Source organism: Tupaia chinensis, unplaced genomic scaffold (assembly GCF_000334495.1).
Source record: "Tupaia chinensis unplaced genomic scaffold, TupChi_1.0 Scaffold000101_1, whole genome shotgun sequence".
NCBI classification, from domain to species: Eukaryota; Metazoa; Chordata; class Mammalia; order Scandentia; family Tupaiidae; genus Tupaia; species Tupaia belangeri.
In genome coordinates this window covers 7,128,613-7,146,112 of record NW_006159565.1, presented here as the reverse complement: position 1 = coordinate 7,146,112, position 17,500 = coordinate 7,128,613, and the positions used below count along the sequence as shown (strand labels likewise).

The 17,500-nt window shown below is 39.0% G+C and overlaps 1 protein-coding gene across 1 annotated transcript in view; it reads left to right on the top strand.

Annotated features, from left to right (window-relative positions):
- Positions 1 to 17,500, top strand: part of LOC102484555 (mono-ADP ribosylhydrolase 2) — a 1,480,331-nt gene that overhangs the window by 758,703 nt on the left and 704,128 nt on the right. The window contains exon 5 of the mRNA XM_006143678.3: positions 17,153 to 17,269. Within this exon, the coding sequence (XP_006143740.1) occupies positions 17,153 to 17,269 (117 nt within the window). The remainder of the gene's footprint in view (positions 1 to 17,152; positions 17,270 to 17,500) is intronic.

The window sequence follows — 17,500 nt, the reverse complement described above, 5'->3', positions numbered from 1 at the left end:
CAGTTGGGAATATGAGCCATAAAATGACATATTTCTTTCTTTGTAGAAAGAAAATAAGGAGAAGAGATTCTAGGACAAAATTGAAATTTAAAAGCTAAAGACCTTGAGGCAAGATTACTTTCCTCCATAGATCTCATTTCCTGATAAAACAAATGAGATTGTCTTAGGGGCACCTGCTACTATTGACCTGTAGCATCCCCAGTCCTGAACTTATGTCCTCAGCCACTGGAAAGTTTCTGGTAGAAGCAGAAGTATTAAGGAGTTCATTTCTTATTTCTTGGAAAGGGAAAGGTCTTCCTCCTCCTGCCTTTCTGCTTGACTTGGTCTCTATTAAGAAGACATCCACAGAAACAAGGGCACAAGCTATGCCTTTAACCCAGATAAAGCCACACATTAGAAGAAGCAGGTCTATTGAGATTACTCTAAGAACACAGCTATTATGTCTTCCTTGCTTAAGGTCAAAATTTCCATTACTCCTTAGACTCCATTAACACCAAATTTTAAGATTATTTTGAAGAATTGTTCTTTCTTTTTTTTATGGAGAGGTTTTCACTATAGAGCGCGTGTGCTCGCCAGACAGACAGAGAGAGACATAGAGGCAGAAAGCGAGAAATCACCCCCCAGGGGGATGGTCACACCGCAATCCCTTCTCCTCCATTCTCCTCTCGGGATCTTGGGCACGCATGCACACGCACCTGGCGTGAGTTTTTTAAGCCTCCAGGTCCGGGACGCGAACCACCGTCAACTACATGGGAGTCCAGCGACATAGCCATTACGCTAACTGCTGGTTCCCTGTTCTATCAAAGAATATAGTGATAGGACCTGCCTTTTCATATTTCTTGAGAAGGACTTTTGATTGAATGGAAGAATGAAGATGCACTTGAGTAAGAACTGAGTTGTCTATTTCTTTTCTCTCAAGTAAACTTCCCAAAAAAGAAAGAAAGAAAGAAAAAAGTAAGTAACTGAACTTTATTTTTGGAGAGAGATTTTTGCTATAGTGTACATGTGCTTACCAGAAAGACAAGAAGAAAGAAGAGACAGAGAGAAAGTGAGAACTCTCCCCCCACCCAGGGGGGATGGCCATGCTGCAATCTCTTTGCTTCCATTCAAGCAAAGGATCCCTCCCGGGGTCTTGGGCACGCCCACATATGCACCTGGTGTGAGTTTTAAGCCACCAACTCTGAGACTTGAACTGTGATCAACTACATGGGAGTCCAGTGATATAACCATTATACCATCTGCTGGTCCCATGTTACTGGACTTTTGAGAAGCTTTCAAGTTAATCGTATTTTATAGCACCATTTTCATCAGCTAATATATCCTTTGCTTGAAATCTGCTATCATCTCTGCTGACAAATTTACTCCTCAAACTGTCTCTAAGGACTTCCAGAAAAATATGACCCGTGTTCTCTTCTCTGCATCCGTTAGTAGCACCTACCTTGAGTAAACCAGTCTTATTTTTGATAGAATTATCCCCCTCTCATGAGAGCTGATAAAATATAAGTAATCTAAAGGTCACATGATTGCCAGAATGGCATGTTCTAGATTTCATCAGCTTGCTTTCTTCCTTCAGTGATGAAGTCAATATTGCCCTGGCCCCTTCAACGAACTGCTGGGAGTTTTACCCACTCTGATATTTGCTTTACAATGCTTTTGTTAACTCAGAATTTCCCAGTAATGGCCAAAGAACAGTTTATCATCCAGAACTTCAAGGATTATGTCTCTGATAAATTAAAATATGTGTATACAACTCTTAGAAATGGTTTTAGACAGGTCAGCCTGTGGGGTGGTGGTTAAAGTGTCTGGATCCCAGATGGCCGGCCTCACAGTTCAAAGCCCAAACCTAGTGGCTTAATAAACATGGCCGACACATGTGTGTGCATACTCCAAATCCAGAACGGATGGAGGAATGGAGAGTAAGGAATTGTGGCATGACCATTCCCCATAGAAGGTGCTTTCTCACTTTCTCTCTCTCTCTCTCTTGCATGTTGCCTTCTGGCTATCTAACTAAATAAGAAATAGTATTAGGCTCCAATATGCAGAAATTTTATTCCCTTTTCAAAAATGTATCCCCCTTTCATTTCCCCTTACAGAAAATGTAGGTTAATTTTATAAAAAGTTGTTTTATCTCATTTAATGAGAAGTAGTTCAGGGCTAATGTGACTCTCCCACAGGAAACATCAAAGATTCAGGTAACTCCCAGCTCTTCTCCCCACCACTACAGTGTCGCCTTTGTGCTCCCGCTCACTGTGTGGCTGCTGAAATCACACCAGCATATGCTAATTTTATCCAGGAAGGTGGATGAGCAGGAAATCAAATAAGAGGGAGAAGGAGAAAAAGGAAAAGAAGGAGCAGGTGAAGCAATGGAAGAAGGAAGAGAAGTATGAGAAAGAGGAGGAGGAGAGGAGAAAGAGGAGAGAGGTCTGCCGTACAAGTAAGCTCTCTGAGCTTTCATGCAATGCCTTCTACTTCCATTAAAACTTGTCCCTCATCTATTTTTCATTTTCAAAAGACACATGGGTAAATACAGATTTTAAGATGGGCATGAAACCACTGCTATCAATGTAGAGATTCTGGGAACCAGCAGTTAGCGTAATGGCTATGTAGCTGGACTCCCCCGTAGTCGACCCTGGTTCACATCCTGGCCCCCATGGCTTAAAACTCACGCCGAGCGCATGTGCGTGTGTGCCCAAGATCCCGAGAGGAGAATGGAGGAGAAGGGATTGCGGAGTAACCATCCCCCCTGGCGGGTGGTTTCTTGCTTTCTGTCTCTATGTCTCTCTCTGTCTGTCTGTCTGGTGAGCGCACGCGCCCTATAGCGAAAAACCTCTCAAAAAAAAAAAAAATGTAGAGATTCTATCAACAGGGAAGATTACTTTTGTTATATGCTTAGGTGGGCAATTAACTGACTTTTGTCATAATATCATTTTCTTTTGTTGAAGAAATTTTTAAAGGAGGAACATAGATATATGGAAGGAAATTCATGGGCTAGATCTTAATATATTAATCATGAAATTAATATTAGCTAAATATATATTTACCATTGTCTGAGCTAGATTTTAATTAGCTTGACTTTTTCTCTCTCACCCTCACACATATCAATTAGATAGAGTTTATTGCTTCACATTCCCCCCCCCCAAATTTAAGCATCTATTTAAATATTCCTGAGAAATATTCTTTTTTCCTCATTTGGGACTTCAAGTTTCATAAAAGAGACAAAAATCAATTCCTTGGACATCTTCGCATTCATTGAGTCTTACATTCTAGCGGAAAGAAACTTTTGGTTTTTAAAGATCAGTTCCTAAGCTTTTGCATCAAAGATGAAGAAAGCTGGGTATATGATCCAAAACTGAAAATTGCTTCAGATTCCTGAGCTAAAAAATGTATAAATGTTTATTCAATTACTTTTATCATCTTCTCCTGGGATCATGGCCCAAATTTCATCATCAAATTGACCAGCAAGATCAGGAGGTTCATAACAGAAGTTAATTTTTAAGTCAGCTCAAGACATTCTCAAGCAGCTAAACCAAATTCCTCACATCTGCAAAGCTTCAAGATGTGGATCTTGTTGTCATTGTGTTGTATTTTCTCACAGATATTTCTTTTCCTCCCTAAAGGGAACACTTATGCTCTTCAGTACCTGACACATAAATCTTTCATGCAAGCTATGGGTGACCTCTAATGGAATCAGCTTTTCACCTGATTACTTAAGCTATATTGTTTTTCTTCCCCAAGAGTTTAGGACAGCTATTCAATCTTATTCCTCTGTGTCTTCACTTGAGAGTGGATTATTGCTTTGTTTCTTTGATGACGATGATAATGGTGATGATAGTGATGATGATGTATACCTGTATAACATACCACCTCTAAAGTTTAGTGGCTTCAAACAACAACCATTTAGCTTATAATTTCTGTGGGTCCAGCATAGAATGGTCTTTTTCATCAGAACTAAGCTCAGGAATGAGTCTGGTCAATTGTCAGGAAAGCTGAGTGCTGGTCAGTCTAGATGGCCTCAGTAGAGATAGCTCATGTTTGTTCCAAGCTTATTCTCTTATCCTGGCCTGGGTTGGCCTGGGCTTGCTCACATGACTGCTGAGCAGAGTTCCAAGAGACTGATCAGAGCCTGAAAAGCCTCTTAAGGCTCAGGATTGGAACGTAATCACTCATTTTTGCCTTATTCTATGGCCAAAGCAAATAACGAGATCAGCCTAAATTTAGGGGATAGAGAAATAGGTTCCATGTCTTTATGGGAGGAGCTGGAATTGTATTGCCAAGAACATGTACATAAAGGAAAGGACTGATTTTTATGGAAGATCTTCTACACTAAGATTATTTGAATGCTTATAAGCTACCTACTCTAAAGATGCACATAAGAACCCTACGAAGGAGGTACGATATTATACCCATTATATAGATGCAGAAACTCTTAAGTGACAGAAACTTGCAGTGTGATTCTAGAACCCTTTCACTCACCAGTTGTGTGGATTCAAAGTATTACGCACCTCTCTGTACACGGTTTTTGATTATGTACGTATTTAGATGGCAGTACTCTTGGCCAGTACTATTGTCAGTGTGTATTTAAAATATTAGTAAATTTAAACTTCATTATTTTTAGATAAAATTATAACTATCAATACAAACTTAAGTAGTCATTCCACCCCTTATTTAAATGTCCTGTGGCCTCACTTTGGAATCCATGCACCCAAGAGCTCTTCATGTTCAAGGCATTTCACTGTTACTATATTTCATCAATATCCTACTTGCTACAGAAGTTCAGTTCTAGTTCCAATTCACAGTGTGTGCGTTAAATGCAAACTGTTAAAGTCAGGCACTCTGGATGTTTGATTATAACTTGTGGGGACGTATGAGGGCATGGCTCTAATTAAATTTAAAGGGCATCTTCTGATTTATTAAGAGTCAGGTTTCATGGTTTCGTGTATCCTACATATTCAGATCACTCTCCACAGACACAACTGCTTATCACTTTCTGGATCTGTGTCAAGAAAACGGGATAGTATGGAGGAGTGATTCTCCAAGTTCTCAAGTGATAGCTAGCATCTACATTGTCTGTGAAGATTATTAAATGTAAACTCTGGGGTTCCGCTGTTGGTTAGGCTGATTTCATTGATTTGGGGCAGGGTGTCAGATTCTGTATACTATCAGGCTATCCAGGTGACACTGACCACACTTGGGAACCATAAAACCTGAGTTTATAACTGCCCCTTAATAGGTAGATGACCTTGGACAAGTTATCTTTCCCTGTAGTTGAGGAGTTTCTTCAACTATAGAATAAGAAAGGTAACAAAGCTCAAGAGAATCTTGCAAAATTGTTTTAGAACTAAGTATGTGATAATTTTGTCAAAGGACATTTTAAAGTGTAGCACATTTCCCAACCTTTGTCAATCTATTAAAAGACGTAGAGTCCATGTTAAGGTATTCTGCATATTGTTGATTAATTTCCAACTATATATATATATATAGTTCTGAGACTTCCACCTATTCACTTTGCTTCCAAGGGAAGAGATCATGGTTTACAGTTCTTTACATGAATGGAGGTAGGAAAGAGTTGGGATTAAAAGCCCAGATTTCCATTCAAGCAGACATGGACTCTGACCTGCAGCTCTTAGATAATCTTGCCCTATTTATTCCTACTTAAAAAAATGTTTAAAGTAGCAATCCTAAACAGATTCTACCTTTTTATAAAGTTTTTATGGTAATTACATGTGATAATATAGACAAAATTTATTGTTTTCTTGCTGTTACATCAGACATTATTCAAAGTGCTGTTTACTTTACTCACCAAAATTCTACAATTTTGGCTGGAATTCCCATTTTACAAGTGAGAAAATCAAGCCACAGTGAAATAATTGGTATTAGGACTCAAAACTCTGTGTTGATTCCAGAATCATCCTCTTTCCACTTTTTAACACTACCACTTTAAAAGTGAAAGCTTATAAGTGACTTACCACACAGTGAATCCTCAAAAGATGGGGCATTTGTTGCTATTATTACTGTTATTATTTGATTCCCTCACAGCTTCTTGCAGAATGCTTTGTACAAGGTGGTTGTTTAACAAATACATGTTCTTTCAATTTCAAAGGAACTTTGTATCCTATTGGGCTCCTAAGAGAGATATTCAGTGAGAGTAGTAGCCTCTTATTTTTCAGGCTAATGTGATTTGTGTCACTGCTTTTAGGTTAAGATACTGTCTTTTACTTATAAAAGAAGATTAGATGAATATGTACAAATCTAAGAACTTCAAAATTTCCCTTGATAAATTGTTTAGAAAATGGTCTTTTTTAAGGCAGGGAAGAGACCTCACAGGGCCAATTTCTAGAATAACTGGATTTCACTACATGATGCTTTTAGACTTAGAACTAGTTTAATTTCGTTTTGAACTCTATGCTGATCTTGGTTCTTTTCTTGTTTTTCTTTTCTTGTCTCCTTTTTGTTGTTGTTTTTACCAGCTGTTATCTTTGTTGGTCCATAGTGTTTGATGAATTCTGGTTAAATTCATCATGGTTGGCTTTTTCTCTTAATCTATTCATTTATTTATAAAATGGGGGAGCTTTACATAAAGAATGCCAGGGAATTGAATTAGAACCCAACAGATTAAATCAATCTTAGGTTAAAAAAAAATTGGGATGAGACTCAGTAATGGGGACACAGGCAGTAGGGATGCTGCCACATGATGCTGGAGCCATAATGAAAAGGCTCCAGGTTCACAGCCCAGGTCTACCTGAGCATGTGAGGCACACCTGTGAGAATGCATGTGATCTGGCTGGCTGGAGGGCTGGAGGGGAGGGCCGCAATGGCAAGACTCTGTCAAGGGTGCATATTTCTCCCTCTCTCTGTGTGTCACATGAAGGAAATAAATAGACTTAAAAATCGAGGTAGTTTCCTATCTCTTTTATTTTATTTTAGTCTTTATTTTTGCTATTTAAATATGGGATAAAGCTATGCTGTAATAACATTCTCAAGTTCTAAGCCCCAAAATGATATTGGCAAAAGTGAAAAACAATTATTCCCAAGCACAGCCCAAACCTATCTTTCTACCATACTCTCAGTTGGATTGTTTGGACTGTAAGGAAACCTGACTAGGGTGGCCTAATGAATAGGTTGAAGTTCTCTGACTTTAGCTTCCACTAGATCACTCGAGAAACTCTATCAGCTAGTCAAAGTCCTTGCCTTAGACAGCCATTTTTTTTTTTTTCAAGCATTTTGTCCTGGTTTTCAGGATGGTACATGGCAGGTGGGTCAGTACAGCCACATGATTAACTTTTTAGAAGGAGCAGACTCCCCTTAACCCTGACATAGAGCAGCCCTGCAAATAACTTCAGTGTCCACACAAATACTAGCTGCCCATACCACAGGCAGATTTTAGGAGATCCTCAGGCTTTCTCTTCCATGAATCTGGTTTCAATCACAAAGTAGAAGGAACAACTACTCAAATGAGTAGGAGAGGTTGGCTTTGGGTGTTCAGTGAGTCTTCAGATGTCAGGATGATTAAGGACTCTTGATACATACCTAGGGGGATGAACTAGACCAAAATAATATGTTATTCCAGTTATAAAATCTGATCTGAGCTTTATGCATAAAAATTTAAAAGATAGAAGTGATCGAGCTGAATAAAAAAATTACTATTGTGCTATTTACAACAGAAATGAATGTACCAGTCAAGGCAAACTGCTAATACAAACATCCCAAAATCTCATTGGCTCTATATAGTAGAGGATTATTTATTACTCGATTCATAGCCCAGGATGTTCCGTGGGAGTGGGGTGAAACTGCTCCACACAGCCATTTAGGGTCTCCCACACATTGCATTGTGTCACTACACCATCTTTTGGGGCATTTGTGTTCTACACTAAAACCCCTGTGTCCAGCCTGCAGACAGTGGAATGCCACAGGGAGGACTGTGTATGGGATTTTTAGGAACTGGACATAGAAGTAGTTATATCACTTTTACTCATAAACAGCATTCGAACTCACAATCCCTCAAAACTACAAGGATGGCTGGAAAGTACTGTCTAGGTACTTGCACAAAAAGGAAACTACATTGCTTTGGTGGACACTCAGCAGTCTAGCCACAGTGATCTTGAAAAAAATCGATATGTAGTTATGATTTTTAATTACAGAGATTAGTTGTCTTTTTTCCTATAGGATGTATTTCTTAGATACGATAAGCATAGGTGGTCCTATTGCTCTCTGGAAAATTGTGTTCAACTTTTCTTTTCTCTTTTAGGTTTCCTACTCTTGTATTTTTTCCCTACTTTTTCTCTTTTTTCAGTTGGATTAGGTTTAAACATTCTGTGTTATCCTGGATTTCTTTCCTACTCCCCTCCCCAGGGGAGATAGAAAAAGTTTCACTTTATTCTTTTCCACATCTTGCCACCATTCAGCCCACTGCTCTTTCAGGCTGGTCCTTTCCTTTTTTTTGGAGAGGATTTTGCTACAGGGCGTGTGTGCTCGCCAGACAGAGAGAGACAGAAAGCGAGAAATCACCCCCCAGGAGGGATGGCCATGCCACAATCCCTTCTCCTCCATTCTCCTCTGGGGATCTTGGGCACACTGGCCCACGTCCCCGGGGGGAGGTTAAGCCACCAGGTTCGGGACTCGAACCGCGGTCGACTACATGGGAGTCCAGCGACATAGCCATTACGCTAACTGCTGGTCCCTCAGGCTGGCCCTTTGTGAAACCAAATAACAGGTTCCCTAGAAGACAGCACCAGACCTGAGAGAGGTGAATTTTCAGATTGCGTGAACTGTAATGCTATTAATATGAAGCTTTATCAGCAGGGTGGTGACCACAGCACTGTGACAGTGTATCTAATTTTACTTTTTTTTTAATTTCTGTTTGTTTTTTTTTTTTATTTGAGTATCTAGACCACTTCTTTAGTACTGTCAAAAGAGAAAACAAAGACAAAAACTACACTATTGTTCCTCTCAAGTTTAACTGGATTTAATTCAACTGTATTAAGCACCTATCAAGTATTGGTTATTAAAATAGCTGGGAATATACAAAAAAATATGCCTCCTGTTTCTTCAAGGAGTAGATAGACAAAGGAGTAGATAGACAGACTTTATAGCATGTAAACATTCTCCTGTGGTTACGTAATGGCTATAAAATCATTTATAAAATGACAATAAGGGTATAACCAGACTATCATGGAAACATAAAGAGACATTATTTTGTCCTTTAAAGGTTGTGAGTGATTTCTTCCAGGAGAAAGCATTTGACCTAGAAGTTGAAAAATGAGAAAGACCTTGTCAGGAAGAAAAGAAAAACAGAGATGGGTAGCTAGGTATCCTAGGTACAGAGCACTTTACAAATAGAGCCACGATGCTGTGTGTAGGTAACAATGAGGACTTGGCCAGGGCAAGATCAGAAGATGAGAGGGAGGAAGAGTGAGGTGATAAGCGGCATAGCGGGGTGTGCTATTGAAATCATCTTTGTGAAGGGGTTAAACCATCATAATTTGGAATTAGGGTTTTATAATGTAAGATAATGGTATAGCAAACATTATTTTAGTAGAGAAATAACACAATCAAATTTGCCTTTTAGAAAACTATGTTGAACTGGATCTGGCAGGTTGCATGGTGATTAAGAGTGCTGGACTCCCATATGGCTGTCCACAGTTCGAGTCCCGGACCTGGCAACTTGCTTTCTCATTCTCTTTCACACTCTGTCCCTCTCTGATCAAATTAAATAAGTAAATAAATGGATAAATAAAGTTAAATAGTTCTTTAAAAAATAAAATATGTTGAGCAACAGACTTGACATTAGATTAGAATATATTGAGTTTGCACACGTAGGATATTCTGATACTCGGTTGTACTTATGGGAATATTTCATTTTTGTCTTTGAGAGCCCCAACTCTTTTGCACACAGAATTGACACAATTGATATTACCATAGCTTTCTTTTTTCTCCCACACACATTTTGTAATGGCAATAAATATAACTCTGATATAATGAGAGATCATATTTAATTAAATATGTGGTATTTTGCTGAAGTAGCTAATAAGGACAGAGTAGTTTATATCAAATTATCCATCCTAGGGAACCAGCAGTTAGCGTAATGGCTATGTCGCTGGACTCCCACGTAGTCGACTGCAGTTCATGTCCCAGACCTGGTGGCTTAAAACTCACGCCGTGCGTGTGTGTGTGCATGCCCAAGATACTGAGAGGAGAATGGAGGAGAAGGGATTACGGTATGACCATCCTCCCTCGGGGGTGATTTCTCGCTTTCTGTCTCTATGTCTCTGTCTGTCTGGCGAGTGCACATGCCCTATAGCGAAAATCTCTCCCCCTCCCCCCCAAAAATATCCATCCTACCAATAATAATTATAAATTCTTGACAAAATAGAAGCAGTAGTAGAAACTGGATTTGGCATTAGAGAAAAACTAAAAACTGGTTGAAACAAAGAAGATTTAACTTTTGAAAGAAGGAAACCATACTGGGTATGATCAACATTTAAGAGGTCTCTTGACTTTCACCCTGAGTATCCTCCCTAACCCACTTGGCAAATGACTGATAGGGCTTGAACCTAAAGGAATGGTTGTATGGGTGTGAAAAATCATTGGACTGAATTTAGCAATGTTAGAGTGACTAGAAACTGAGGAGGTGACCCCTGAGAGAGAGTCACAGAAAGAGTAGTCTTCAAATCTACAAAAGAAATAAATACTTCTTTTATCCCTAGCTAAGCCTTGAACTATACATGTACAAAGTAAGACTCCAAAAATCCCAAGAAGAAAACAAAAGTAGGAATAACCAAGCAGAGAATTCAGCAACTTCTTGCTGCAGATATTTAGAGTTTGGGATTTTAGCATTCCACAAAGTTAGAGGGGCATGGATAACACCTTGACTTTTCCATGGAAACCCCAGAAGGAGTAAGGACTTCATCCTAGGAGTAAGAGATTTGCTCTTGGATGAGGGAAAAACTGAGTTAAAGCCACCTTAGCAAAACCTCCATATTACCTGATGCTAAGTTATCTTCCTGCCAAAAGAAACATCAGCAGTAGGGGAAGATATAAGAATCTTAAGCCTCTACAACATATTATTTGTACTTTCCAATATACTATCCGTAATTAGTAAACATGTAAATAAATAGGAAAATGTGACCCAGAGTCAAGCAAAAATGAGTCAATATATACAGAAATATGGCTGCCCTACATATTGGAATTGGCAGACAGGGACTTTAAAGTAACTATATAGGGACCAGCAGATGGTGTGATGGTTACATCGCTGGACTCCCATGTCATAGACCACAGTTCGAGTCCTAGACCCAGTGACATAAAACTAACACTGGGTATGTGTGTGTGTGCATGTTCAAAATCCTGAGAGGAGAATGGAGGAGAGGGATTGTGGCATGGCCATAACCCCTGGTGGGGGGGTGATTTCTTACTTTCTGTCTCTGTCTCTCGGGCAAGCACACACTCCTTGCAGCAAAAATCTCTCTTAAAAAACAAACAAAACTATGTAAACTCTGTTAAAGTGTTTGCATAACAAGATAATAAATATAGTTGAGGAAATGTGAAATATTATTAGTGTTATGAAAACAAAAAGAACTGAATGGAATTTTCAAGAACTAAAAAATCTGAAATTTTAAAAAATAGAATGAAATTTTTTTCAGATTTAATACAGTTAAGTAATAAAAAGAAAACAAAGTTAGCAAAGTTAGAAAATAAAAGGAATTGTGGTGTGGCCCTCCCCCACCATAGGGTGATTTCTCACTTTCCATCTCTCTCTGTGTGTCTCTGGTGAGTGTATGTGCCCTATGGCAAAATCTAAAAACTACCAAATAAAATAAAGAAGGTATATAAATGTCCAATAAACACTTGGTTAGATGCTTAACATTATGTTTCGTAAGGTAAACATAAATCAAATATTCATTAATTCATTAGAATTGCTAAAGTTGAAAAGAATAACAGCACTAAAGAACTGCCAAATTTGAACATTCATACGTTGCTGGGAGTTTGTGTAGTACAGTATAATCATTTTAATCACTTAGAAAACTTGTTTTGTTGTTTTTGAGAGATTTTTGTTTGTTTGTTTGTTTTTGCTATAGGGCGCGTGCATTTGCCAGAAAGACAGAGAGAGAGATAGAAAGCGAGAAATCATCCCCCAGGGGGGATGGTCACACTGCAATCCTTTCTCCACCATTCTTCTTTCAGCATCTTGGGCACACACGCACACGCACCCAGCATAAGTTTAAACCACTGGGTCTAGGACTTGAACCACGGTCGACTACATGGGAGTCTACCGACATGGCCATTATGCTAACTGCTGGTCCCTGGAAAACTTGTTTTTTTAAAAAAGTAAAATATATACTTACCTAGCAATTTCACTGGTAGCATTTTATCAATAAAAATCAAAACATATAACCCCAAAAGGGCATGTATATATATATGTATGTAAATTTACTCATAATAGCTAAAAACTGTTAACAGTCCAATGTCCATTCACATGTGAATGGATAAAGAAATGATGGTATACTCAACAATAAAATGTTACTCAAGAAAAATGAGTAAAGCCCTAATACACAGAACACAAATGAAGCTCTGTGATATGCTGAGTGAGAGGAGGTGGTCCTCCTCTCTCCTATGTAAATTTTTTTTTTGAGAGGTTTTTGCTATAGGGCGCGTGCGCTCGCCAGACAGACAGAGACAGAGACAGAAAGCGAGAAATCACCCCCCAGGGGGGATGGTCACGCCGCAATCCCTTCTCCTCCATTCTCCTCTCAGGATCTTGGGCACACACGCACAAGCGCCCGGCGTGAGTTTTAAGCCACTGGGTCCGGGACGCGAACCACGGTCGACTGCATGGGAGTCCAGCGACATAGCCATTACGCTAACTGCTGGTTCCCTCCTATGTAAAATTTGAAGTTACTTAACAGCTAAAGCTTAATGATCTTAACAGAAATAAGAGCAGAAGTTCTTTTTTTCTTAAGAACCTAATTTTATTTGTTATTATTATTATTAAATTTGACCATATATACAGAGAGAGAATGCAAGTCACCAGGTCCAGACTCAAGCTGCTGTTGGCCATGTGGGAGTCCAGTACCTTAACCACCATGCCACCTGCCAGGCCCAGATCAGAAGTTCTTGCTGGGAGGGGGAACTGGGTAGAAGGGGCACAAGATAACTTTCTGGGTTGATGGAAATATTTTGTATCTTATTTGACATCATGGTTGCATGAGTGCACACATTTGTTAAAACCCAACAGAAGTGCACACTTACTATCTGTACTTTTTTATTGTAAATACATTATAAGCCATAAATACAATTGGTGGGAATCGGAAAGTAATGTGATATGGTGGTTGACTCTTCCACGTGCAGGAATTGGGGTAAGACTGCCTGGATTTAAGTCCCAACGGCATTGAATTCTAATTGTTAGGAGCATGGTTGCAGTAGCCCACAAATCTGGGGTTTTGAATCATGTTGCCAGTACTTCGTGAACATAGGTAAGTTACTAACCTCTTCTAAGTGCCTGTGAAGTAGAGATGATACAGTTAGTATCAAAGGTGGTCTTTAACATCTCCTGCATGTAGACAATATTCAGTACATTTAACTGCAGTCATTATTATTAAATAGTTCTTTAGCTAGACTTTTGTTGCCCTAGAGTATTCAGGAATATTGATACAACCAGGATGATTTTGAGAATCAGGTATCTGTGAACGCCATTAGAATACAATCTAAATAATGCAGATAATGTTTGAGAGCGTATGATGAAGTATACTAGCAAATCCTAATTTAATTATACACTTAAAACTAAGTAACTAATAATTTATTTGCCGTTAAAGCTGATTATTTTTGGTTGTTGTTTTTGAGACAAGAACTCACGACGTTGCCTAGACCGACCTTGAAAAGCACTGTTTATAGGCATCATATTTTTGGTAATAGTCTTACTCTGTTTCCCACCCCATAATCACTTAATCAATTGGGCATATCTTTTCTGTGTGTGTGTGTGTGTGTGTGTGTGTGTGTGTGTGTGTGTGTGCGTGTGTGTGTGTGTGTGCATGTACAACATTGCAAACAAAATGGTGAGTATATTAACATATACTTTCTAAACCTGGCATTTTCATTTAGAAAGCTTAAGTGATTCTGTTTACCTATATAGCTGGTCTGTTCTTTTTCTTTCTTTTTTTTTTTCTTTGTAAGGTTTTTACCATAGGGCACATGTGTTCACTGGAGAGAGACAGAATAAAAGTGAGAAATCACCTCCCCGAGGGATGGCCATGCTGCAATCCCTTCTCCTTTACTTTCTTACTGGGATAGTGGGCCATAGGGCGTGTATGCTCACTGGAGAGAGATAGAAGGAAAGTGAAAAATCACTTCCCACGGGGATGGCCATCCTGAAATCCCTTCTTCACTTTCTACCTAGGATCTTGGGCATGCACACACATCCAATGTGATTTTAAGTTTCCGGGTCCAGGACTTGAACTGTGGTCACCCATGTGGGAGTCCAGAGCCTTAACTACCATGCCACCTGCTGGCCCCAGTTCTTTTTCTTAACAGCTACATTATTGTCTATGGTGTTGGTAGACTTTTGTTTATTTAACTAGCTCTCTTTGGAGAGAAATCCTAGTAGTTGCAAGTAATTTTTTATTAATTTTCATAGTCAAACTCTACATTTTTCTTGTACATAGATCTTTTGTACTTGTGTTAATAATTTTATGTAATAAATGATAAAATAAATTTGCTAAGTAGTTAACTTGCTAATTGCTAAATGCTAATAGAAAGTTTGAACAGGCTAGTCCTATACTACAGTGATTATGTGTTGTGCCCATTGGGGAATGCTTTATTTCTTGCTCTTCTTTCTCTCTCTCTCTCTGGCAAGCTCATTCACCCTGGCAATTAAAAAGAAAGAGTTTGAACAAAATTTATCTTTTTTTCTTTTTAGTTTTGCAATATGGCTTGTTGGAAAGAGAGAGTGGAAAAGAAGGAAAGTGAGAAATCACCCCCTGAAGGGATGGCCACACTATAATCCCTTCTCTATTCTTTTGAGATTTTGAACACATAAGCACATGCACCTGGTATGTTTTTCAAGCTGCTAGGTCCAGGACTCAAGCCACACAGTCAGTTATGTGTAATCCAGGCACCCTAACCTCCATGCCACCTGCTGTCCCCTCTATCTTTTTTTTTTTTTTTTTTTGAGGAGGTAAGAGAAAATTACTTAATGGGTGTGCATAAACAGTTTGAGCATCAGTCTTTGGAAGAGTTCTCTGGGTTATAGAGTAAATAATGATTTCATATTCTTTCTACTTCTCATTTTTAAATGAATAAAAGAGTTACTGCAAAATTCATGCAAAATTTTGATTTAGGATATTTAGAATATCAACCATCAGTGGGAAACAAGACAGTGTACCTGACACTATGCTAAATACCAGCTATGCACAAACTTATGCAAATTCCTTGTATAAACATGTGGGTTAGTACCATTACTGACAGTTATTTAGAAAAAAAAAATGAGGCTAGGAGCATCATATGACTGGTAAAGGGTAGAGTTTGGATTTAAACCTAGGTTATTGTGAAACACGGCAGTTGAAAGTAGTATAAAGTGAATGAATATGGTTGTGAGGGTCTTCAAGGCCCAAGTTTATTCTCAAACTTTATAGATACATAAGTGGTGCTGCAGTAAGACTTGTTTCCAGAGGAGACTTGCTCAACCAAAAGTGATGCCTTCACCCCAGCCCGTGGCAGCTGAAGTCAACTTAAACATTAGACAAGTTTTACTTCCTTCAGTGCCAATATTCCATCCAAAATCCAGCTTCCTCACAAAATAATAATCATGATGATAATAATGATGAGCAGTGATGAATTGAATGTCGTTATGGACTGTAGTGAGAGGTCTTCAGACCTCTCATGTCTGTTTTCACATTCCAGATTACTATTACTCTTTCTTTCTGGTTGTTTTTTTTTCCTCTTTGTTCTGCAATCTTACATTTCTTGTCTAAGGGGCACATTCAGTAATTAAGAGCCTGAATTCTCAATTTCCTAAGTTAATGTGTATATCATCTTTTAGCCCTCCATCATAGCATCTCCCCTCAATTCAGTCACAGAAGGTTTTAATTCCATGTAACATTGGATTTGTGGCTTTTTTTTTAAAGAGATTTTTGCTATAGGGTATGTGCGCGTGCCAGACAGACAGAGAGAGATAGAGAGATAGGAAGTGAGAAATCACCCCCCCGGGGGGATGACCATGCTGCAATCCCTTCTCCTCCATTCTTCTCTGGGATCTTAGGCACGCATGCACATGTGCCTGGTGTGAGTTTTAAGCTATCTGGTCCAGGACGCGAACCATGGTCAACTACATGGGAGTCCAGCGACATAACCATTACGCTATCTGCTGGTCCCGGATTTGTGTTTTTGAAAACTGATTCTCACTGTGAAGCTGGGAGGTGAAAGGGATTTATAATGGAAACCAGAGAGCTGTAAGACCCGGGGTTGATCAAGGCGAAAATCCTGTTCATTTACTAGAATAAGAGCATAGCAGCAGTAGTTCTGCTTTAGTCTCTGCCGAATGAGTGAGAAGTGGTCTTATGGGCATTCATCAAAACCTAGTCTACCCTTTCTTGCCCAGTCAGAAATACAATCATATTTGTGGTGGGCTGTTGACAGAGAAGCTGCTCAGAGGTTTGGTTCTTAATTTGATCACTTCAATTCTACTCTCTCAATTTTGAGAATGATGTTTTAGAGTCCCGTTCTTACTTTGTTCCTGACATGTTTTTCTTGTATAACCTGTGGCATGCTGGAGGCAACACTTACCAGCTCAGGAGAGACTGTTAGCATTTCTTCTCAACCCTGTGTTCAGTGACATCAAGTTGATGGCTCGAAATTAGATAGGGGAGGTAGTATTTACAACACTGAAATAAGAAAACACCACACATTAGGGACTCTTCTATTCCAAGAGAACCTGTTCTTTAACATTTATCAGTACACCAGTTTTTTAACCTCTGTACTACTCACCTCATAAACCACAGAAAGAGGCATGGATGGATGGATGGATAGATAAAGAACATACTATCTGAAGGATTGAACTCCATGGGTTTTCTTCCATAGGGCTGGGGCAATTCCTTTTTCTCTTTTCATCTCATGCACTATATTTATTTGCAACTGACCAAGGCTAACTGTTTCCTCTCTCCCCTAGTGGATGGCTGTATTCATAGAGCAGCTGGCCCCTGCCTGCTAGCGGAATGTCGTAACCTGAATGGCTGTGAAACTGGACATGCAAAAATCACATGTGGCTATGACCTGCCTGCAAAATGTGAGTACACGTTTTCTGAACACTATTTTAAAGTGAGATGAGAACTCTTACCTAGTTTTATTCCTCAAATGCATAATTGGAAAAGGGAATGGTAGTGGTGAAATTTAATTAAATGCACTTTTGTTTATATCTTCTATATGGTGAAAAAAAGGTGTTTTCCAAATCTATCTCTACACACACACATACACACACACACACACACACACACACACACACACATATATATATATA